This window comes from Microcaecilia unicolor, chromosome 13 (genome assembly GCF_901765095.1).
Source record: "Microcaecilia unicolor chromosome 13, aMicUni1.1, whole genome shotgun sequence".
Classification (NCBI taxonomy): Eukaryota; Metazoa; Chordata; class Amphibia; order Gymnophiona; family Siphonopidae; genus Microcaecilia; species Microcaecilia unicolor.
In genome coordinates, this window is record NC_044043.1 from 53058431 (window position 1) to 53082798 (window position 24368).

The 24368-nt window shown below is 43.3% G+C and overlaps 1 protein-coding gene across 2 annotated transcripts in view; it reads left to right on the top strand.

Moving 5' to 3' along the window:
• LOC115482534 (multidrug and toxin extrusion protein 2-like) overlaps window positions 1-24368 on the top strand; it is a 133748-nt gene that overhangs the window by 80577 nt on the left and 28803 nt on the right. Inside the window, exons 4-10 of one of the 2 annotated variants that reach the window (XM_030222397.1) lie at window positions 3130-3278; window positions 7585-7627; window positions 14286-14330; window positions 14804-14901; window positions 15601-15698; window positions 15983-16096; window positions 16348-16415. The exons of the other annotated variant lie outside the window; for it this stretch is intronic. Coding sequence (XP_030078257.1) covers window positions 3130-3278; window positions 7585-7627; window positions 14286-14330; window positions 14804-14901; window positions 15601-15698; window positions 15983-16096; window positions 16348-16415 — 615 coding nt within the window. The remainder of the gene's footprint in view (window positions 1-3129; window positions 3279-7584; window positions 7628-14285; window positions 14331-14803; window positions 14902-15600; window positions 15699-15982; window positions 16097-16347; window positions 16416-24368) is intronic. 2 annotated transcript variants of the gene reach the window in all.

Genomic DNA, 24368 nt, shown 5'->3' on the forward strand with positions numbered 1-24368 from the left:
AACTCAAGAAAGGACCTTTTTACTTGAATCGTTATTGTTTCAAAACAAGACCATATTTTATCTTCTGATAACGGACAAGACAATTCCACCGGTATTTAGATGCGGACGTGAATCGATGAATGAACTACTGCAAAAAGCTCTTTTGATTCTGATAGAGCTGATTCAATTGTTGTATTAAAGTAGAATTTTTTTAGCAGTGATATTCTGTTTTGTAAGTTGAAGCTTTCAAATTTTATTGGGTCTAGAGTCATTCTAGATGGATATTTCCTCTCTCCCTTTCACTTTCCTAAGGTCACGTTTAACCTCTTCAAGCTAATTATAAATACTTCCATAAGCAACATAAATCGTGCCTAGATTAAGTACACATGTAAATTAGGGTATATAAGCTATGTGTGTACTTGTGAACTCTGGCCTACCGACATAGTATGCACCATCATGTCATCACATAAACTTTCACTGTGGTCAGAATTTTGAAAAAGCTCGAAAATGTGAAACATGGCTCCACGTTGGGGATAGAGACAGAGAGCCGGTTGTTTTAATCACATTGAACACCAATCACGGGTGCTCTGGAGGCACTGCAGACCCAGCACTGGCCCACAAACAGCTAAGGATAAGTGTTTACAGTATTACACCTTTTTGTGTTCTCTGGGCAGGGAGTGTTTATTGTTTAACCCTGTGAGAATTGGAAGGTAGAAAGGGCTTGTGCTATGAAGTGAGACCTGAACCAGAGACAGTTGGTTTAAAGAACACTACAGCACTACTGAGCACTGCAAATTAAAAATAAAAAAAGTATTGTAGTTGAGTTATATATCATTTAAGCTGGTGGAATTGTTGGAAATTACTGATTTACCCACACCAGGTTGATTAGATTGAAACCCATATATTTTTTATTGAGTATCAGAATTTTATAAGGCCATTTGTGCTCGTATGTGTCTTCGTGTGGCCACATATGCACAAAATCACGCTATAAAATTACCCTTAGCATCAGATGAAAATGTATAACTGGGTTTTTTGTGACTTTTCAGTGGCCCTACGCTTACTGATCACACCAGCATTATCCAGTGTCACGATGGAGCGAGTGTAGAGCAAAGGCATTCCTTCTAGATTTATGAATAGCTAAGTGGTTTAAATCAGAACAGAGAAAATGCTGACCTATATTAAACTGCTTGGGTCAGGGCTTCCCAAACTGTGGGACATGTTTGGGGTCACGTCCCAGCCCAGAAGTACATGGGTACGACATTATGATGCACCTGAGCTGGGTTGCAAACATTGCTGTAGCCACAACCATGTATATAGTTGCTGAATATCACCAGTATCTATATAATCCAGAGGCTATATATATGTATACCAACCTTTTCAGTTCTATTAATTTCCCAGGATTTCTGAGGGCAGAGGATGGTTGGCAGTCTCTTAAGTTGCATTCCCATTTAAGATAGAGAGGAACTGAAGCTAATATTCAACTTGACATACGCCCTCTCTGAAGTTCTGTAAAAAATGAGAATGATCATGTCCCCTGACCTGGCTAAGAAAGCACACTCCAGAAGATGGCTATAGTTTAAACCAGACGTGCTCGAATAAGTTTCAAATATTTAGTATCCCTGTGGGGCCCTTTAACAAAGGTGCATAAGGGCCTGTACACATCCAGCATGCGCCAAATCGGCATTACCGCCTGGCTACCGCGTGCACCGAGCAGTAATTCTGAATTTGGTGAGTGCTGAAAACACACGGTTGAAATATTTGTTATTTTCTACAGCAGGGTGCTTGCACAGCGGTAAAGATTAGTGGGCACGTGCTGCTTGCTTACCGCCCAGGTAGCGCGTGAGAACTTACCACTAAGTCAGTGGGTGGCAGTAAGGTCTCAGGCCGAAAATGGATGCACACTGGTTTTCATTTTGCCACATGGCCATTTTCCAGCCCCTTAAAAAAAGGCCCTTTTCCCATAACGCAGTAAAAAAAATGGCCTGGCGCACACCCAAAAGACGAGCTTGCACTACCACAGGCTACTTTTTGCCACGGCTTAGTACAAGGGCCCCTGTATGTCTACACTGCACATGTAACAGTACTAAATATTTGTTTTCAGTTCTGGTGGTCTTCTGTTTGTAATATCAAATATGAATGAATTTTAGTAGAATGCAATAATTCATTAGATAATTTTAACAGATTCTGGAATCCCATTGTACAATTTTGTGCTAATTCTGGACATATTAGATACATTTCCTCTTAAAAGCTGTAAGTTTTGTCTTGTATTTATCTTCTCTATGTGCTGGAAAACATGCATTACTCTGTCTTGAGGAACTGTAGAGTACAATGATATTGTTATGTTTTTATATTGTTCTGTTTGCAATTGTTACATATGCAAAGACTTAATAAAAAGTTTGAACAAAAAACAAAGGGTGCCTTTTAGAAAGCCACGATTGTGATTCCTGCATGGCAAATGTGATAAAGCCCGTAGGAACTGAATGGGCTTCATCGGATTTCCCATGCCGGGAGTCACTACCGTGGCTTTCTAAAAGGAGCCCCAAATTTTTAAAACCCAAATAAAACAAAATATCCCATAAACAACATGGGAAACTAAACAATATGAAAATTGTTGGCATGCATTACTCATACTTCCCTAATTCACTCCTCGGAGTTGACTGAATCATGACAGCATTATCACTTCACACTGGTTAATTTTTTAATTGAACTTCATTAAAAATGGCTCATAATTTGTCCAATAAAAGAACTGCTTATCTTGGTAGCAGGTTAGCAGAAAACATAAACCGATCCACAAGCCCTGTACTTATAATATGGCTTCCCCCCCCCCCCCCCCACTTCCCCCTCCCACCTTGTTAGAAAAAATAAAGACATTTTTCAGTCATTCGTATCTGTGAAAAATTACTCTTGTTTACCAGTTCAAAACACTGAAGGGTCATAGGTGAAAAAGCTTCCACCACTGCAGTGTCAAATTTACTCTGCAGTCGATGTTTCTACGTTTTTTCTTTTTTCCTAGGTTTTTTTTTCTGTCTGTCCAACTCTATCCTATTGCCTTTGCATGTTTTCTGCAAGATGCGTAGCAGCCATGTTTTATAACAATATGTGTACTGTTTAACTGTTTTAAGTGTTAATAGTCTTTGACTTGTTTTCTAGGCTTATGGAAGCAGAAACCTAAAGGAGATCGGCTTTCTCCTTCAGCGAGGGATTCTTATCTTGCTTCTTTCCTGCTTCCCCTGCTGGGCCATCTTCATTAACACAAAAGCCATCCTGTTGTTGTTTGGACAGGACCCAGAGCTGGCCAGGTTGGGGCTTTCCTCAGTAATTCAATTAATTGTAGCTTGAAACTGGGGGGTCCTTTTACCAAGTTGCGAGATAAAGGGCCCTACGCCCGCGGTGGGGGCCATTTTTCCTGCACACCAGGGCTGTTTTTTCTGCAGCTGGTAAAAGCCCCCCCCCCCAAATGGCCACGCAGTGAGATAATTCTTACCACATGGTCATCTGGCGGGGAGCCCTTACCACCACCCATTGGCGATAAAGGCTCCCGGCGGTAACCGGGCAGCACGCGGCAATGCCTGATTACTGCTGGGTTATCGCTATGCAAGCCATTTCCAGGAGTTTTCTTTATCCTTTGGAAATGGCGTGTACCTGGGGTGGGACTACTACCGGTAGCCGCGTTGGGCTAGCGGTAGTCCCAGAAGAGTGAGTGGTAAGCCCACGTTGGACTTACTGCTGCTCTGTAACAGAAAAAATGTGACAGTCTCTGGGAAAACATGACTAAAGTCTTGGATTCAAAATGTTTAGGATGGTTAATTTTGATGTCATGGGTCCAACAGCAGTCATATATTTGAACTTCTGTAACTTTTTTATTTTTTTCACATAAAAGGATAGGGGTTTGAACTGTTGTATTGTTTTCAAGATTGTTTTCAAGATTTCCCCGATGAATATGCATGAGATTTATTTGCATAAACTGCCTCCATTATATGCAAATAGAGCTCATGGCTATTGCTTGGGAAATCCCAAAATCCCGACTGGATTGTGGCCCATGAGGACCAAGGTTGCCACCCCCTGCTCTAATACAATTCATCCAAAAATATATATAATTTTTTTGTTTCTAGTGACTTCATTCATGCTTTCCTAGAGACAGTCACAAATATGTTCTCCTCTTTCGGGTGGCAGGATTGGGCTAAGCTGCAGAGGCAGCATTCACAGCCTCTTGGTTGAAAGGGCATCCTTAGTTATTGCTCAAAAGGGACACCTACACACTACCATTAGAATTCACATCTGGTGGGTTCCAGAGTCCACCGCAGCCTTGGGGCTGGGAGAAGGATTAATGATGGGAAAGAGGGAGATCTCAGGTAACTACAAGTGAATGAAGGTTCGTGGTGCTATAGTCCTAGGAGGGGCAGGTGCTGAGTGAGAGAGAACTTTAAAAGAGATGCAGAAAAAAAAGCTACCAGCCAAACAAAATTTATAAAATACAAATAATAAATTAGACACTAGGAATATGATTTCACTGAACTGTGTCTAAATTTGAAATCTAATGGAAATGTCTATTTCTATGAAATGTCCTCTTTTTTTTCATTTTAACTAAAAATGAAAGCAAGAAAAAACAAATTCATTTTTTCCATTTTTCTTTCATTTAAAAAAAGACCCTGGAGTTCTTTTCCCATCCCTTTCAGCCCGTCCCCTGGGCTTGTAAATTCCTTACATGTCAGTAGCAATTTCCAGCCGATCCAAGCTGATTGGCTAATACAAATGGCAACAGCCCTAAAAAAAAAAAGTGGCCCCACTCTCTTTTTGACCAGCCAGCATTTGTATTAGCATGCTGTTGATAGTACAGGAATTACCGGGGATTGAAAGTCTCCATTTGGCATTTGTATTGGAGAATACTTTTGTATATTTTGCAAAATCATTCAAAAAATTTAAGAGCACAACTGATTCCCAAATGTTATTTATTTTTGACAGAGGATTTTATTATTTAGACTTATACAAGAAGCAAGAGAATATTTTTGGTTTAAAATTGTTTTTTTTAATCAAATCCAGGAAGGAGCAGCCAATCAATCCTTTCTAGATTTGTGGACTTCTGCAGTTGAATATCGTTTCTTTTTTTTTTTTTTGCTACTTACATTTATCAGTCTATATTCAGCCATGGCGATCAGCATTTTTTTTTTTGTTATATGTTGACTGTAGCATTTAAAAACACATGAATAATTAATGTTGTTATCTAGATATTGCTGCTGAATATATTTATAGATTGCTGACCACTAACAGCTATATATATAGAAGTAATATTCAGTCATTATCCATAGTGCTGAGCAGTTTAATTTACGACTGCTTTTTCTGTCCTAACTTAAATCACCTAGTGACTGTATATTACTATTGTACAAATAGCTAGGTAGAACATCCCTGCTGAACCCAGCACTGTCCTACCAGTATCAGAGCTTTTAGAAGGAATTTTCAGCTGTACGATTCCTACCCTGCAGCTGAAAATTCACATGTAGGGGACTGATGGGGTTAGCAGCTGCTGCTAAAAGTCCATTTGATTATTGATCCATATATCCCCCCCATCCTATCTGCCTCATACTCCTATATGTCTTCCACAAGACAAGAGTGGTGGATGCTTGGAATGCCCTCCCGCGGGAGGTGGTGGAGATGAAAACGGTAACGGAATTCAAACATGCATGGGATATACATAAAGGAATCCTCAGAAGCTTAGCCGAAATTGGGTGGCGGAGCCGGTGGGGGGAAGAGGGGTTGGTGGTTGGGAGGCGAAGATAGTGGTGGGCAGACTTATACGGTCTGTGCCAGAGCCGGTGGTGGGAGGCGGGGATGGTGGTTGGGAGGAGGGGATAGTGCTGGGCAGACTTATATGGTCTGTGCCCTGAAAAAGACAGGTACAAATCAAGGTTCATCTTGTTGGGCAGACTGGATGGACCGTGCAGGTCTTTTTCTGCCGTCATCTACTATGTTACTATCCAGCTCATTTTCGAAAGTAATCGCCGGCCATTTTCCGACATAAATCGGGAGATGGCTGGTGATCTCGGAAAAGCGGCCAAATCGGTATAATCGAAAGCCGCTTTTTTGGCAACATCGCCGCTTTCCTGTCGCGTCGCCGGCAAAGTTCAAAGGGGCGTGTCGGTGGCGAAGCGAAGGCGGGACATGGGCGGGCATGGGCGTGGCTACCAGATGGCCGGCTTTCGGCGATAATGGAAAAAAACAATACCGGCGATAAGCAGTATATCGCCGGGTTTACTTGGTCCTTTTATTTTCACGACCAAGCCTCAAAAAGGTGCACCAGATGACCACTGGAGGGAATGGGGGATGACCTCCCCATACTCCCCCAGTGGTCACCAACCCCCTCCCATACTAAAAAAATGCAACTAAAAACCTTTTTTGCCAGCCTGTATGCCAGCCTCAAATGCCGTACCCACCTCCATGACAGCAGAATGTGTTGTATCCTCCGACAGCCTTTCCCTGGTTGCGATGTGGCTCTCGGGTGAGTGTGACACCTTTTCTTTTAGGTGCCCTGCAGAGTCACATTAGCAATGCATTGTGGTGGGTGTAGGGTACTGGGCTCTACTCCCATGGTGCTTTTCCCCCCTGCTAACTGGGTCAGAGTGTGCCCTGTTTTGTTTCTGGTAGTCCATGAGGTAGTGGCCATTTTTCTAAGCCAGTTTTAGATCCCTGTCATGTGTTACCCACGTTAGAGAACGTTATTACTTTGAATGTGGCTGAAAGAGGGCATCGTACACCATTCTGCCAGCTCTGACCTACTGCTAATCTCAGTACCAGGGAGACTCTTTGCCAGTGGGGCACAACTTCTGATCTGCAGTTAACTGTGAGTAAAGGTGGTTATGCCAAGAAAGGACTTTTTCAGAGAAATTAGTCTTCAGGTGTGAACTGGTGTGACAAAGTTATACAGCAGCAATAAGTCCTAGAGGCCATATGCAGGTCCCTGGAGCACTTTTAGTGGGTGCAGTACATTTGTAGGTAGTGGGTTTTGGTAGGGGTTTGGGGGGCTCAGCTCCCAAAGTAAGGGAGCTATGCACGTGGGAGCTTTTCTGAAGTCCACCACAGTGACCCCTAGGGTGGCCAGTTGGTGTCCTGGCATGTCAGGGGGGGGCCAGTGCACAAAAAATGCTGGCTCCTCCCACGGCCAGATGCCTTGAATTTGGCCGAGTTTGAGATGGCCGACATAACTTTCCATTATCGCTAAAAAACGAAACCGACCATCTCAAACCCCAGCCAAATCCAATGCATTTGGCTGGCCGGAACCGTATTATCGAAACAAAAGATGGCCGGCCATCTTTTTCGAAAATACGGTTCTGGCCAGCTCTTTGCGGCGCCGCCAAAATACATGGCCGGCCATGTATTTTGCCGTCACCATTCGATTATTCCCCTCTATGTTACTATGTTCCACAAGTTCAGTCAATTCAGCTCAATTTGACTCGTGGTAGAAACGTTTTACCTATTGCTTCCCTCGATGTGCACATGATCATAAGTTTAAGTTGGTAAGGGGGGGGGGGGGCATGTGTTTATGGCTCAGGTCCCCTGAAGGAAAGTAGAGCTTCTTGTTTCTATCTAATAAACAATGTTATTTATCCTCAGGCAAACAGATGTTCTTGTCCTGATTCTTATTCCTGCTGTTCCAGTAAGTTAATGTTAAATTGTACTTATTCCTTTTGATGTAGAGCTATGTCTCAGAGTGTATTCTGCAGTACACTATGACTCCACATGATGTACTATTCAAGGTCGATGCAGTTATACATCATAAATGGTGATACTTCCACATCAGTCCCTTTGTTCACTGAGGTTGTCTCTGAGGATCTTGTAGTGACTCCACTAATTGCTGGGTGGAGTTTTTGCCAGGTTTTTTGCTGTAGGGTGTAGAAATGCTTTGTTATCATGTAAGATCTTATAAGTCATTACAGAGGTAAGAGCAATGAGAAGGTTTTATGTCCTTCCATAAGAGCAACATATGAACAATCTCAAAATGGGATGTGGCTGCAGAATAGGATTACCAGATGGCTCTGGGTCATCAGGGACACACTGACTAAGGAATAAAAGGAGAATTCAATGGGTTGAGGATGTGTGGGATGACACTGTGTATGGTTTTCCAAAGAGGAATGGAAGAGTAAGTAACAGAGAAGGATGGGTAGGTTCGGTTGCTACGCTTGGTAAATCTAGGGTGTCCTGATCATGCCTAAAAAAAGGTAAAATTTACAGAGTAAATTTTAAACAGGTTGCCACCCAGCCACTATCGGGGTGTCCTGCTTAAACTAGAAGGGTTATCCTAAAGAATAGAGGGTAAATGATAGTTCTTTTCCTGGGTGAGAAGGAAAGGAGCACAAAATGGCTGGAGGAATATAAGGGATTAATAAAGGTTGGGGAATAAGAAATAATGTGGTTTAGATATAGAAAAAATGTATTATGTTTGAATAAAAGTTGTAATGTTGTTATGGTTAATTGTTGCCCTGGAGGGAAGGGGACAAGAACTGTTAGGTTTGGCCCTTGAGGACAAAGGAAGATGATTCCCTGTGATGTTACCAGGGGAATCATCTTTACTTAACTGGGGGGATTACTAGACTGCAGGAGAACTCTCCAGTGTTACTGGGAGGGGGGAGGGAGAGCAGCATAAAGGGGGGAATAGGATCCAGTCCAAAGGGTGTGGGTTCATTGGGAAAAGTGCCTAGGGAAAATGTTCTTGGTTATTGAATGATAGTAGCGATGGATTTTAGAGTTGGGTGTCCTGGATGGGATCAAAAAACTAAGGCTGATCTATGTGGAGGATTTTGCCAATACCAAAAGAAGCTATAAATATGGCCACCAACCTTTATGTAAGGAGAGTAAATAAAAGCAAGGGAAAAAGGAAACCGATATGGTTCTCCAAGCAAGTGGCTGAGAAAATAATGGCTAAAGAGTTGGCGTTCAAGAAATACAGAAAAACTCAAGAAAAGGAACATGGCGCAGAATACCGGATGAAACTGAAAGAAGCCAAGAGTGAGATACGTCTGGTGAAAGCGCAAGCGGAAGAACAAATGGCTAGAAATGTAAGGAGGGGCAACAAAAATTTCTTCAGGTATATTAGTGAGAGGAGGAAGACTAAAAAGGGAATTGTGAGATTGAAAGATGCTGCGAACCACTATGTAGATAATGATGAAGAAAAGGAAATTTGTTAAACAGATACTTTTGTTCTGTTTTCACAGAAGAAAATCATGGAGAAGGACCACGATTGACTGGCAAAAGTACATATGAGAATGGAGTGAATATAGCACCATTCACAGAAGAGAGTGTGTATGAACAACTTGAAAAGCTAAAGGTGGACAAAGCCATGGAACCAGATGGGATCCACCCCAGGATATTGAGGGAATTCAGAGAGGTTCTGGCGGGTCCTTTTAAAGATTTGTTTAATAAATCCTTGGAGGCAGGAGAGGTTCCGTGGGATTGGAGAACAGTGGATGTGGTCCTTCTTCACAAAAGTGGTGATAGGGAAGAAGCTGGAAACTACAGGCCGGTAAGCCTCACTTTGAGTTATTGGAAAAGTAATGGAAGCGATGCTGAAGGCAAGGATAGTGAATCTCCTGGAAGCCAATAAGTTGCAAAATCCGAGACAACGTGGTTTCACCAAAGGTAAATCGTGCCAAATGAATCTCATTGAATTCTTTGACTGGGTGACCAGAGAATTGAATCATGGATGCGCTATAGACGTAATCTACTTAGATTTCAGCAAAGCTTTTGACACGGTTCCCCACAGGAGGCTCTTGAGTAAACTTGACAGGCTGAAGATAGGACCTGACGTGGTGAACTGGATTAGGAACTGGTTGACGGACAGAAGCCAGAGGGTGGTGGTTAATGGAATTCGCTCGGATGAGGGAAAGGTGAGTAGTGGAGTACTTCAGGGATCAGTGCTGGGGCCGATTCTGTTCAATATATTTGTGAGTGACATTGCCGAAGGGTTAGAAGGTAAAGTTTGCCTTTATGTGGATGATACCAAGATTTGTAACACAGTGGACACCCTGGAGGGAGTGGAAAACATGAAAAAGGATCTGCAGAAGCTAGGAGAATGGTCTAACGTTTGGCAATTAAAATTCAATGCGAAGAAATGCAAAGTGATGCACTTAGGGAGTAGAAATCCACGGGAGATGTATGTGTTAGGCGGTGAGAGTCTGATATGTACAGACGGGGAGAGGGATCTTGGGGTGATAGTATCTGAGGAACTGAAGGCGACAAAACAGTGTGACAAGGCAGTGACCATAGCTAGAAGATTGCTAGAGAGATGTGACCAGCAGAAGAAAGGTGTTGATGCCCCTGTATAAGTCATTGGTGAAGCCCCACCTGGTGTATTGTGTTCAGTTATGGAGGCCGTATCTTGCTAAGAATGTAAAAAAAATTGAAGCGGTGCAAAGAAAAGCTACAAAAATGGTATGGGATTTGCGTTACAAGACGTATGAGGAGAGGCTTGCTGACCTGAACATGTATACCTTGGAGGAAAGGAGAATCAGGGGTGATGTGTTACAGACGTTCAAATATTTGAAAGGTATTAATCCGCAAACGAACCTTTTCCAGATATGGGAAGGCGGTAGAACTAGAGGACATGAAATGTGATTGAAGGGGGGCAGACTCAAGAAAAATGTCAGGAAGTATTTTTTCACAGAGAGTGGTGGATACTTGGAATGCCCTACCGCGGGAGGTGGTGGAGATGAAAATGGTAACGGAATTCAAAAATGCATGAGATGAACATAAAGGAATCCTATTCAGAATGAATGGATCCTCAGAAACTTAGTGGAGATTGGGTGGCAGCACCGGTGGTGGGAGGCAGGGTTAGTGGTTGGGAGGCGGGGCTAATGCTGGGCAGATTTCTACGGTCTGCGCCCTGAAAATGGCAGATAAAAATCAAGGTCAGGTATACACATAAAGTAGCACATATGAGTTTATCTTGTTGGGCAGATTGGATGGACCGTACAGGTCTTTCTCTGCCGTCATCTACTATGTTGCACGTTACCAGCATTAACTGTGAGAAGAAAGAGTGTTTCAGGTGGGGAAATAGGGGATCCCTGCCTGACAGCAATAGCAGGGGCAGCCTATTTAGTGCCAAAGGCAGTAGCCCAGAGAGGTACACTTTTGGGGAAGAGAGTAGATAGACAAGGAGGTCTGATCCAAGAGGAAGAGGATCAACCGCTGCATCAGAGCCGCAGGGCACAGCCTTGGGTTGTTTATCCCAGAAAGAATGGGTAATGGACAGGAGTAAGTTGTAAATATGTACATACTGAGAGACTACTAAATCTATGATATGTAAACCAGAGCTTGAAATCCCTGAGAGAAGACTGCTTTGTTGAATACAAAATGTTTATGGATATTAGAGAAACTGTTTTTTTCCAGAAATATATGAAGTTGCTTTAACTGCCTGTTGCAGAGTTCAGTAAAGTTGAGTTTGATATTGTTTTTTAAATTATCCTTGGCGTGGACAGTGTTCTTTGGAGTGAGAGTGAAGTGGTTTGCTCCTGGATTAATAATGGGCACTCATGAAGTCTGGCTTAACACCTTATAGCCTACTGGAGTAAATCCGCCCCAGACTGCGCCCAAGCTCAAGTGAGGAAAGTTAAATCTGACTATGTATGAAAATTTATTTGTGGCCCAGGTCTGGGGTGCCCAACCCTGAGAGCTAGTCAGTGCTCCAGGATGCTGGGAGTAAGACCCGAGTTACATTCACATACCCCGAAGGGGGGTAATTTTATAACAGAACACCTATGTGGAAAGCCCAAGAGGGTGCAATTTTATTTCTTTCTTATAAAGTCAACAAAGGCACCTTTAGACCTTTACAGAATAGACTCCCAGAACCTGCCCCAACAGTGTGATGCCGAGGATAGGAAGAGACCCAGTTCAGCACTGAATCCTGTACGTAGAATCCAGCTGCAAGGAGTGAGGACCAAAAAACTGGTGTGATGTCATCATATCTTTTTGCTTCTATAACCAGTCTAACTGTAGTATTTTGCACAAACTGAAGTCTTCTGAGACTAATCTGTTATCATCCCAGATATGAGTTAACAATAGTTTAGATGATTTGTGACATCTGCATATACAGTGGTGGAAATAAGTATTTGATCCCTTGCTGATTTTGTAAGTTTGCCCACTGACAAAGACATGAGCAGCCCATAATTGAAGGGTAGGTTATTGGTAACAGTGAGAGATAGCACATCACAAATTAAATCCGGAAAATCACATTGTGGAAAGTATATGAATTTATTTGCATTCTGCAGAGGGAAATAAGTATTTAATCCCTCTGGCAAACAAGACCTAATACTTGGTGGCAAAACCCTTGTTGGCAAGCACAGCGGTCAGACGTCTTCTGTAGTTGATGATGAGGTTTGCACACATGTCAGGAGGAATTTTGGTCCACTCCTCTTTGCAGATCATCTCTAAATCATTAAGAGTTCTGGGCTGTCGCTTGGCAACTCGCAGCTTCAGCTTCCTCCATAAGTTTTCAATGGGATTAAGGTCTGGTGACTGGCTAGGCCACTCCATGACCCTAATGTGCTTCTTCCTGAGCCACTCCTTTGTTGCCTTGGCTGTATGTTTTGGGTCATTGTCGAACTGGAAGACCCAGCCACGACCCATTTTTAAGGCCCTGGCGGAGGGAAGGAGGTTGTCACTCAGAATTGTACGGTACATGGCCCCATCCATTCTCCCATTGATGCGGTGAAGTAGTCCTGTGCCCTTAGCAGAGAAACACCCCCAAAACTTAACATTTCCACCTCCATGCTTGACAGTGGGGACGGTGTTCTTTGGGTCATAGGCAGCATTTCTCTTCCTCCAAACACGGCGAGTTGAGTTCATGCCAAAGAGCTCAATTTTTGTCTCATCTGACCACAGCACCTTCTCCCAATAACTCTCGGCATCATCCAGGTGTTCACTGGCAAACTTCAGACGGGCCGTCACATGTGCCTTCCGGAGCAGGGGGACCTTGCGGGCACTGCAGGATTGCAATCCGTTATGTCGTAATGTGTTACCAATGGTTTTCGTGGTGACAGTGGTCCCAGCTGCCTTGAGATCATTGACAAGTTCCCCCCTTGTAGTTGTAGGCTGATTTCTAACCTTCCTCATGATCAAGGATACCCCACGAGGTGAGATTTTGCGTGGAGCCCCAGATATTTGTCGATTGACAGTCATTTTGTAATTCTTCCATTTTGTCTCCTTCTCGCCCAGCGTCTTACTGATGGTTTTGTAGCCCATTCCAGCCTTGTGCAGGTGTATGATCTTGTCCCTGACATCCTTAGACAGCTCCTTGCTCTTGGCCATTTTGTAGAGGTTAGAGTCTGACTGATTCACTGAGTCTGTGGACAGGTGTCTTTCATACAGGTGACCATTGCCGACAGCTGTCTGTCATGCAGGTAACGAGTTGATTTGGAGCATCTACCTGGTCTGTAGGGGCCAGATCTCTTACTGGTTGGTGGGGGATCAAATACTTATTTCCCTCTGCAGAATGCAAATAAATTCATATACTTTCCACAATGTGATTTTCCGGATTTAATTTGTGATGTGCTATCTCTCACTGTTACCAATAACCTACCCTTCAATTATGGGCTGCTCATGTCTTTGTCAGTGGGCAAACTTACAAAATCAGCAAGGGATCAAATACTTATTTCCACCACTGTACAACCATAGCAAGATTGTAGGTAGACCAGACCCTGCTACCTTAAGATCCAGTGGTAGTGGATTTCATGGTTTCTTCTCCCTCCAGCTTCTGGCTTCCTCCACTCTTTGGGTAGTAAGGCCTGATCTCTTTGCCACTTCTTGCTTCTGCAGCCACTGGCTTCCTTCACTGCTTAGGTGCTGATGTCTGACCTTGCTGAGGCCCCACAGCTTCTGCTGCTGTTACTGCCGGCTCCTCTGCTGTTCTAGTATTGTCCCCATCACCCTTCTGCTATTTCCATTGTGGCCTTCATGTGGTGGGAACTGTCCTCTCTGCAGCTTCATGTGACCTTGCTACTGGCCCTTCTTATCTCGCTGGTCCTGCGCTCCATGTTCTGAGATCATACATATACATTTGTGCATGTGCAACTGATCCTCAACGAGCCCCAAAAATGGTGTATCTTCTTAAACGCGCTTTTCCTTCAGTTGTTTCTGTATTTTTGAGCCTTCCAGTCCTGCCTCTAAAGAAATCTTCAGTACATAAAGAGTACGAAAGGGAACCTGAGCTGAGAAAATTTGTAATGAGTTATCCTTACAGTTTAAATGTTTTTGCATACTATATTGAAAGTGAAAATGATGTGATGTAGGAAAGACTTAAGTTCCACATTGTTTTTTCACAGGCATTATTTATAAACCAGCTACTGGAAAAATATTTACGAAACCAGGTAACGGCTATGGGTTTGGTTGTTTCAGGCAACTGGGAGAAGTTTGATGGCAAGAGAAACCACAACAGTATAGTTTCTACATCCAGTAATTTGGTTGAAATTAAGCACAGAGAAATGATTCAACTCTACCTAAAGACACACAATACAACAGTGAGGGTGGAATCGGAGGGTGCATCTCCATGACTGGGTGATTCCCTTTTACATGGTATCATGAGAAGGAACAGTTAGAGTCTGTGTGGGGATCATAAAAGCCATCTTGAAGCACCCTACTGAAAATCACCACACCACACCACACCTCACCTCACAAATTATTTCCTTCCGTTGTGTCCTCCCTCTCCGTCTTTCCTCCCCAAATTCTCTTCCCTAATCACTCCTAAGCTAGAAAATGGAGGAAACTAGATATCAATGACATAGATAGGATGAAGATCAAGTTAACTTTCAGGAAACTAAATATTTTTCTGCTTTTATCTCAGAACATAATCGTTCCTCAAATTGTTTCTGGGTTTGCTGCAAGCATCCTGAGCGTGACTCTCAATTCCTTGTGTGTGTATGTGCTGAAGCTGGGAATAGTGTAAGTATAATTTGGGATAATTTGAGAGATGGGCTAAGACAGCAGTGCATAGAAGTGTGAGGTGGACTGTGGAAAACTGGGATTAACAGACTCCTGTAGGCAAGAGAGCAGCTGTACTGACTGGAATAGAAGAGAGGAAGTAAACTGGGAATGGGGGTAGGAGTGAAGTAACCAAAAACAAATGGAAACAATAATTTTGATGTATATTATTTAAAATCCATCCTTCCAGAAAAGACCTTTTGGCCTTTGCTGTGTGATTCCTTGTTGTTCTGCTTGATTTCCCTGCATGTGGAAGTGATGTGTATCTTGATAGCAGTTTCTGTTGACACTAGACTGAGAGAGACCCTTTAATGGAAGCTGCCCTTTGGTTCTAATCTTAGCTGCAACCAAAATGTGGCATGGCATAGGTGCAAAGAGGCACTGATTAGCTAAAACACCTCTTCTGAGAGTGGGAAAGAAAAGTGTGAACGTAATCTAACATCAGAACCATGTTTAGTGGCAGTAATTGCATGATCATGTGACCTCATCTGTCTAATCACAGTATTTCATTTATAAACCATCATCTTCTGCAGACAATGAAAATTGTGCATCATGGTAATTCACATGTCAGATGCCCCAGCAGGATGATAGTTGTCTCCTTTATACAAATGGTGAAGCCGCCACTTACAGAAATAAAACAAGCTCCTTCTCTTTTCCTAGGGCAGTTATGTGGACCAGCGTTATAACTGCATATAGCTGGCTTATTCTTCTGGTTCTGTTTATCTTGTGGAAGAAGCTACATGCTGACACCTGGGGAGGTACTGAATATTTACTTATCAAACATAACATTAAACTTATAACCATTCACTTTTGTCTTTATAGACCCACAAAATCCTTCAGCATATTTTTGCTACATTTTTCCCCATATTCCAGATCTCGGCAGTTAGTAACCACTAACAGCCTGTGGAAAGAAATCAACACAACAGCATTTCATCACAGTAGGCACTCAAAGATGTCAATGGTACATGCAGCAATGTATTATCACAACTTTCAAGCCACAGCAAAAACTACAAAGCTGCTTTTCACCTTTGTTTTCTTGTAGGGTGGTCAAGAGAGTGCCTTCAGGAATGGAGGGTATTTGTACACTTTGCCTTCTATAGTATGCTTATGTTGTGCCTAAAGTGGTGGACGTTGGAGATTGGAACATTCCTGACAGGTTGGTTGATGATGGTGACGGTATGTTGCTTGTATACTGCTAAATCTCATCAAATGGTGGTTCAAAGCTGTTAACAAAATTAAAACATTATAGAAAAATTAAGCACACAATTTCTTAAAGATGAATGCTTTAGTTCTTTTCTGAAAGAACTATAAGAAGAGGTTGCTTCTACTAAATCTGCAGTGAAATTCGTTGTAATAATCGTAGATTTCCCTGATAATACTGACATTTTTGATGGTTTATTGCTTCAGGTTGGCTGGGCCTGGTTGAATTGGGAGCACAAGCTGTACTTTACGAAATCTACTTAGCATCAGTCTTGGTAAGCAGCAAAATCCTACACATCTGCTGCCGGGTCACACAGGTGACCTTGTCACCCTTGTGACCTAGATACAGTATAGGCCTTACTTAACTGTACCATAAATTTGTTACAGATGTGTTCCTCATCTCTTTGTGGCAAAACTTTCATGAGGATTGCACTGATCATTGAAATGAACTGAATAAAACTGCAGCTGTTAACGAGATGTATTGCCAACCTAAGAGGATCAATTTTCCAGCTAGAACTTAGGACAGAAAAGTGGTCAGGGAAACATGAGAGAGAGGGAAGAGATTTTGGATTTAGCTCAATCATTTTTCAGTTGTAGCTCAGGGCAACCTACATTCAGTTATAGTGGGTATTTCCTTGTCCCTGGAAGGCTTATAATTCAAGAGCCCTGTTTACTAATGTGCGCTAGCGTGTTTAGCGCATGAAAAATTCTAGAGACACCCATATATTCCTATAGGTGTCATTAGAATTTAGCGTGCGCTAAAAATGCTAGCGCACCCTTAGCAAAGCTTAGTAAACAGGGCCCTAAATTTGTATCTGAGGCAACAGAACACTCACTGGGGTTTCCTAAGCTGCTAGCACAGCTGGCAGTGCGCTAGTGCCGACACAGCCCATTCACTTTGATGCACACCAATGATGCGTGGAAGCTGCTAGTGCAGCTTTGTAAACAGACCTCTAAGTAATTTGCTCAAGATCACAAGGAGCCACAATGGGATTAAACCAAACTTCCCTGGTTCTCCAGCTACTGCTCTGATCCTTAGGCTACTCCTAAACAGGTCTAGTTTACTGAGGAAGATTTGGGAGAGATACCGGTGCCAGAAATGGTATTCAAAGCAGTGGCGTAGCTACAGGTGGGCCTGGGTGGGCTGTGGCCCACCCAAAATTGTGGCTCTCTTGCTGTGGCTAGTGGGAGTCTTCAAACCCCACCAGAATTTCCTCCTTGTATGGCAGTCAATGCTCTTCCAAACGGCAGCTGGCACCACACACCGGCCCCTCTGCACATGCTCAGAAGAAAGGAGGTGTTGATGCCCCTGTATAAGTCATTGGTCAGGCCCCACCTAGAGTATTGTGTTCAGTTTTGGAGGCCATACCTTGCGAAGGATGTAAAAAGAATTGAAGCGGTGCAAAGAAAAGCTACGAGAATGGTAAGGGATTTGCGTTACAAGACGTATGAGGAGAGACTTGATGACCTGAACATGTATACTCTGGAAGAAAGGAGAAACAGGAGTGATATGATACAGACGTTCAAATATTTGAAAAGTATTAATCCGCAAACGAACCTTTTCCGGAGGTGCGAAGGCAGTAGAACGAGAGGACATGAAATGAGATTGAAGGGGGGCAGACTCAAGAAAAATGTCAGGAAGTATTTTTTCACGGAGAGAGTAGTGGATGCTTGGAATGCCCTCCCGCGGGAGGTGGTGGAAATGAAAACGGTAACAGAATTCAAACACGCGTGGGATAAACATAAAGGAATCCTATTCAGAAGGAATGGATCCTAAGGAGCTTAGCCGAGATTGGGTGGCAGAGCCAGCCGGTGGTGGGAGGCGAGGATAGTGCTGGGCAGACTTATACGGTCTGTGCCAGAGCCAGTGGTGGGAGGCAGGGCTGGTGGTTGGGAGGCGGGGATAGTGCTGGACAGACTTATACGGTCTGTGCCCTGAAGAGGACAGGTACAAATCAAAGTAGGGTATACACAAAAAGTAGCTCATATGAGTTTGTCTTGTTGGGCAGACTGGATGGACCATGCAGGTCTTTTTCTGCCGTCATTTACTATGTTACTATGTTACTCCTCAGACCTGCTTCCTGCTTTGTTCAGAATACCCATAATACCTGGTACTTTCAGAGAACCTGTGGTATTCCTTTCTGATTTCACTGTCAGGGGAAAGGGAGATGGACAGCAACCACTGGCGGATTCGTGAGAGGTTATGCCTTAATCCTTCCAATGGTCAGCTGCTCAGTCAGAGCACCTTTTTGTACCCTGGACATGACTGAACAGGTCTAAATAAAAATGTCCTTCTATGTGGAGGGACATAGAGGTGGGAAAGGGATGGATGTTCTGATTTGATTTGTATCTTTTCTTTAGTCAATTAATGAAAAGACAGGATTACTTTGTTTATGTACGATAGAGGGCCCAATTGGAGCATGCTGTAATGGATCTGTACTTCATGTTTCCTGTTTGAAGTTGTCTGTTTGTGGATTCATTCAATAAAGCTTCCTGTTTAAAATAAATTTTAAAAAGTCAATCTTTGTAGGCCCAAAACACACCCACAAAATGTCCTCTTGCTATTTGGATGAATTGCAGTGCACGAGGACATCCAAATCCTTGCCATTCCAAAATTGCAACTTGGATGTTTTTTGGCAGATGAACTTTTTCTTTGGCATTTTGAAAGGTCCATGTGCTTTAGAAATGAGCCCAACAATTTTGACACCAAAAAACATGGTAAATAGCTATGTAAAGAGACCACAACACCCCTCCCCCCAGCCTGTAGTCACTGCCTCACCTGTGTACCATGTGTGCTGCTTAGCTCCATCCTCCGTCCTCACACTACAGTAGCTTCAAATGTAGAGCTGGGAAGTGGAGTTTTTTTTTATGACCTATGATTATTACGAGCTTCTGACTTATTGCAGTTGTGTGCTGTGTGTTTAGAGCTCTGAGTTCTGAGGTCTTTTTTCTCCACTTATTTTAGTGTTTGAGGTGAACCAGTCCCAGGTTCAAAGAGGAGGCGAGTAGATTTGATGTAGTACCTTGAAAATGAGCCACATAGTCTGGCATATCTCAAATTAGACACATCCATCAAACATTGGCGTTCAGATCTTAAAGATCAAGGAGGCTGGTATAACTTTAACAATGAGGCTAATGTAACGAGAACATCATTATTCAATCATGCCTTTTGCGTCAATAATAATAGTTTGAATTTAGCTTGATATTCAGTTGGCAACTAATGCACATTGGTAGTCAAATTGCCTTACTCCCATTAACACCCTAACAGCATAGTGGTCTAATTGCAGTAGCTGACAAATTCCATTACAAAAATCAAATTATGAGACAACTAAAGCTTGAAATACCATATATGTGACAGATACATGAGGTAGGAGCATCCATTTTACAAGCATCAATGTCTAAACTATCCATGGGGTCATGACAGGGTAGTTCTGTCATGACATACCTAGCTGTGTCATGACTAGCCCATTCTATCATGACATACCCAGCGCATCATGACATAGGTAGCCATCATGACATACCTAGCAGACATGACATGGGTAGCTGTCATGACATACCTAGCCAGTCATGACATACCTAGCCCCCTCATAACATGGGTAGCCCTGTGATGATATACCTAGCCTGTCATGACATGGATAAGACATAAGCATCGCCATGCTGGGACAGACCAAGGGTCCATTGAGCCCAGCACCCTGTCTCCGACAGCGGCCAAAGGAACAAGCATTTCGTCCCGCCCATCCCAGAAATAGTGGATTATTCCTACGTCCATTCAATAACATTATATGTCCTTTTCCTCCAGGAAGCCGTTCAACCTTTTTTTCTACTCCCCGAAGCCAACCGCCCCAACCACCTTCTCCGGCAACGAATTCCAGAGTCTAACCACGTGTTGAGTGAAGAAAAACTTCCTCCAATTCAGTTTAAATTTACTACAGTGCAGCTTCATCGCATGCCCCCTTGTCCTAGTATTTTTGGAAAGCGTAAACAGACGCTCCACATCAACCCGTTCCATTCCACTCCACTCATTATCTTATAGACCTCTATCATATCTCCCCTCAGCTGCCTTTTCTCCAAGCTGAAGAGCTCCAGCCTCTTCAGCCTTTCCTCATAGGGAAGTCATCCCAACCCCTGAATCATCTTTGTCGCCCTTCTCTGCACCTTTTCCAATTCCACTATATCTTTTTTGAGGTGCAGCAACCAGAATTGAACACAATACTCGAGGTGCAGTCGCACCATGGAGCGATACAATGACATAATAATATCCTCATTTTTGTTTTCCATCCCTTTCCTAATAATACCCAACATTCTATTTGCTTTCCTAGCCGCAGCAGCACATTGAGCAGAAGATTTCAAGTTATCATCAATGATGACACCTAGGTCCCTTTCTCTGTCCGTGACTCCTAACGTGGAACCTTGCATGACGTAGTTATAGTTTGGATTCCTCTTTCCCACATGCATCACTTTGCACTTGCTCACATTAAATGTCATCTGCCATCTAGACGCCCAGTCTCCCAGTCTCGTAAGGTCCTCTTGTAATTATTCACAGTCCTCCCGCGATTTAACGACTTTGAATAACTTTGTGTCATCAGCAAATTTAATTACCTCACAGTTACTCCCATCTCTAGATCATTTATAAATATGTTAAAAAGCAGCGGTCCCTGCACAGACCCCTGGGGAACCCCACTAACTACCCTTCTCCATTGAGAATACTGACCATTTAACCCTACTCTCCGTTTTCTATCTGTTAACCAATTTTTAATCCACTCCTATTCCATGACTCTCCAATTTCCTCTGGAGTCTTTCATGAGATAGTTTGTCAAACGCCTTCTGAAAATCCAGATACACAATATCAACCGGCTCACCTTTATCCACATGTTTGTTCACCCCTTCAAAGAAATGTAATAGATTGGTGAGGCAAGACTTCCCTTCACTAAATCCATGTTGACTTTGTCCCATTAGTCCATGCTTTTGAATGTGCTCTGTAATTTTGTTCTTTATAATAGTCTCTACCATTTTGCCCGGCACCAATGTCAGGCTCACCGGTCTATAATTTCCCGGATCCCCTCTGAAACCTTTTGTTTTTAATGTTTAAATCATATTTATTGAGTTGCCTTCAAACAGCATTACAACAAGTTTCAAATTTTCAGTATAACATTATTCAACTCTATCTTATACATGCTATCTCCTACCCAGACCTATTCCTCCCCCCTCCCTCTTCCACCCTATCCCGTCCCTCTTCTGCCTCCCTCCCCCTCCTGGTTTTCCCTTCAAGTAATGGCTATTAGTTTATGTAAAGAAACTCTGGGAGAGTCAGCTGAGGAGCTTACTCCTCGCCGCTGGCTGTAAGGTGTTCCAGAATCGTTCCCAAATCCTCTGTAGACATCTCCCTTCTTCCGAATCAAATTCCCTGACATTACATCGTTCCAACTTCAATAGTTCTATCATGTGAGTCCGCCAAAGTCCTACTGACGGTACCGATGGATCCCTCCAGCAGAGAAGGATAGATTTCTTGCCTATCAGCACTGTCCTCTGTAAAAATGGTTTGTATCCTGGCAACGCTGGCTTTGCGTGTGTGAAGATCTAGAATAATATCAATGGATAGAGTTTCACTCTGCATCCCGAGTACTTTTTAACCTCTGCCAAGATCTGGGACCAAAACCGGTTGATCCTCGGGCATGTCCAAAACATATGTCCAAGATTAGCTGGCTTTTGTTTACATTTTGGGCACTCAAATCCTGCTTTTTAAGCTCGCTCTGGGGAAATGCACATCGCAAATTTGTACTGTAATTCCCAGCCGCGTGTATAGGAAGATCCTTTCTTTATTGATTGTAGGAAACCTTGAAACTCCTTTTCTGTTATTTCCATTCCTAGCTCAAGAGACCAGACCTGCGCCCAGTATTTATAGTTCAATTCCTCCGTAGAATCATGTAGGAATCTGTGGTGATGTCGTAGCGGGACTACGTGCTGTGATCCCAGTGTGAGAGCATCATTCATTGTGTCTTGCACATCCTCACTGTTCCCACCGGGAAATCTGGATTGTGATACAATGGCAGGTAGGGAGTTACTTCTGCTGAGAAATGGTGTCTCCTGCATAGCCATCTCCACGTTTCTCATGCTGAAAGTACCAGAGAGTTTCTCCTCAGCCCCAATTCTAGTTTCTTCTTTGATGTATGTATCTGCCAGCTCAGGTGCACTTCTGGGGAAATCAAAGATTCCATCAGCGTTGCTGAAAAGTTCTGCTGTCCCTTTAGCCAATCTCTAATAAGCCTCATGACACAAGACACCGTTAAGTATCTAATACTCATTCCCTCAGCTTCTGCAACACCTCCATTGGAAGTCTGGGGCGCCTGCCTCTCCAAAGAAATCTTTGAATAAGTTGTTTAAGTGCTCTCTCCTCACTCTGTCTCAGAAATAGCGGTAGCATCTGAAACCGATATAGCCAGCGAGGAGCCACCATCATATTAAACAATGCTATGCGGCCTCCCAGAGTTGTAGAGTGCGTTTGGTCTCGTTCAGCAGTGGAGCTACATTAATCTTGTATAACCTAGATAAATCAATTGGAATATCAACTCCCAGATATTGCAATTTATCAGTCGTCCATTGCAGGGGAAATTGGCCATGCCATTCGTCTTTTACGTCTTTGGTCAGTGGGAGCACAATAGATTTTGTCAGATTCAATTTAAAGCCCAATAACCTTCCATAGCTGTCCAGTACTTGCAGAAGGCAGTCTAGTGAGGCCTGCGGATTATCTAACACTAGTAAAAGATCGTCTGCATGTGCTAGTACTTTTATGTTGTGCTCACCTATCCGCGCTCCCTGGATCGCCTCTGTGGCCCAAATAACACACAGCAAAGACTCCAGGGAGAGCAGAAACAATAGTGGTGATAACGGGCAGCCCTGTCTGGTCCCTCTTTCTATGGGAAACTCCCCCATTCTTACCCCGTTGACCAGCAAACTAGCTCTCGGCTTTGTGTATAATGTCCAGATTCTGGAACCTTTTTTAAATATCAGCCTGTCATGACACTCCTAGCCCGTCATGACATGGGTAGCCTCGTCATGACATTCATAACCTAGCCGTCATGACAATGGTAGCCCATCATGACATGGGTAGTCCGTCGTGACATGGGTAGCCCTGTCATGACATACCTAGCCCGCCATGACATTGGCAGGCCTGCCATGACACACCTAGTCATCATGACATGGGCAGCCCATCATGACATATCTAGTCCCGTCATGACATACCTAGCCATCATGACATGGGTAGCCCTGTTATGACACACCTAGCCCGTCATGACATGGGTAGCCCCATCATGACATTCATAACCTAGCCATCATGACAATGGTAGCCCATCATGACATAGGTAGTCCGTCGTGACATGGGTAGCCCTGTCATGACATACCTAGCCGCCATGACATGGGCAGCCCATCATGACATATCTAGTCCTGTCATGACATACCTAGCCATCATGACATGGGTAGCCCTGTCATGACATACCTAGCTCATCCTGACATGGGTAGCCCCGTCATGACATACCTAGCCCTGTTCTAACTTAGATATCTTCAGAAGCAGATGCAAATCCCGAGGTTGATGTTGATGGATTGGGACTATGTATTTCTCCTATCCGGAACTGGTAATCACCACTTACGGAACTATGTAAGCCACATTGAGCCTGCAAATAGGTGGGAAAATGTGGGATACAAATGTTATAAATAAATTAGTATATTTTTGCTCTGCCTAGTCCCACCCAGACAATGCCCCCTTTGCCATATGCACGTATTTGAATTTTGGATAGTAGCATAGTGGATGATAAGTAGATAAAGGCCTGCATGATCCATCCAGTCTGCCCAACAAGATATAATAGCACATGATTTGATCTGCCCTTGCAATTTTCAAGGGCACAGACCATAGAAGTTTACCTGGCACTGGCTTCATTTTCAACTACTAGAGTCACCATTAAACCCTCTCCAGTCTAACCAGATCTGTCTAGCCATAATCGAGACACAGACTATAGAAGTCTAAATTATTGAAACTCAAGTAAGGTTTCACCCAATGTAATATTAACAATTCATGGAGTTTTTTTGTTTTGTTTTGTTTTTTTTATAGTAGTTGCAATATGATCCTTCATAGGCGCCTGTGAATCCAAGATCACACCCAAATTCCTAAGGGGTCCTTTTACTATGCTGTGGCCTGAGGTAGTGTAGACACGTGGAATGTGAGTACTCCGAGACCA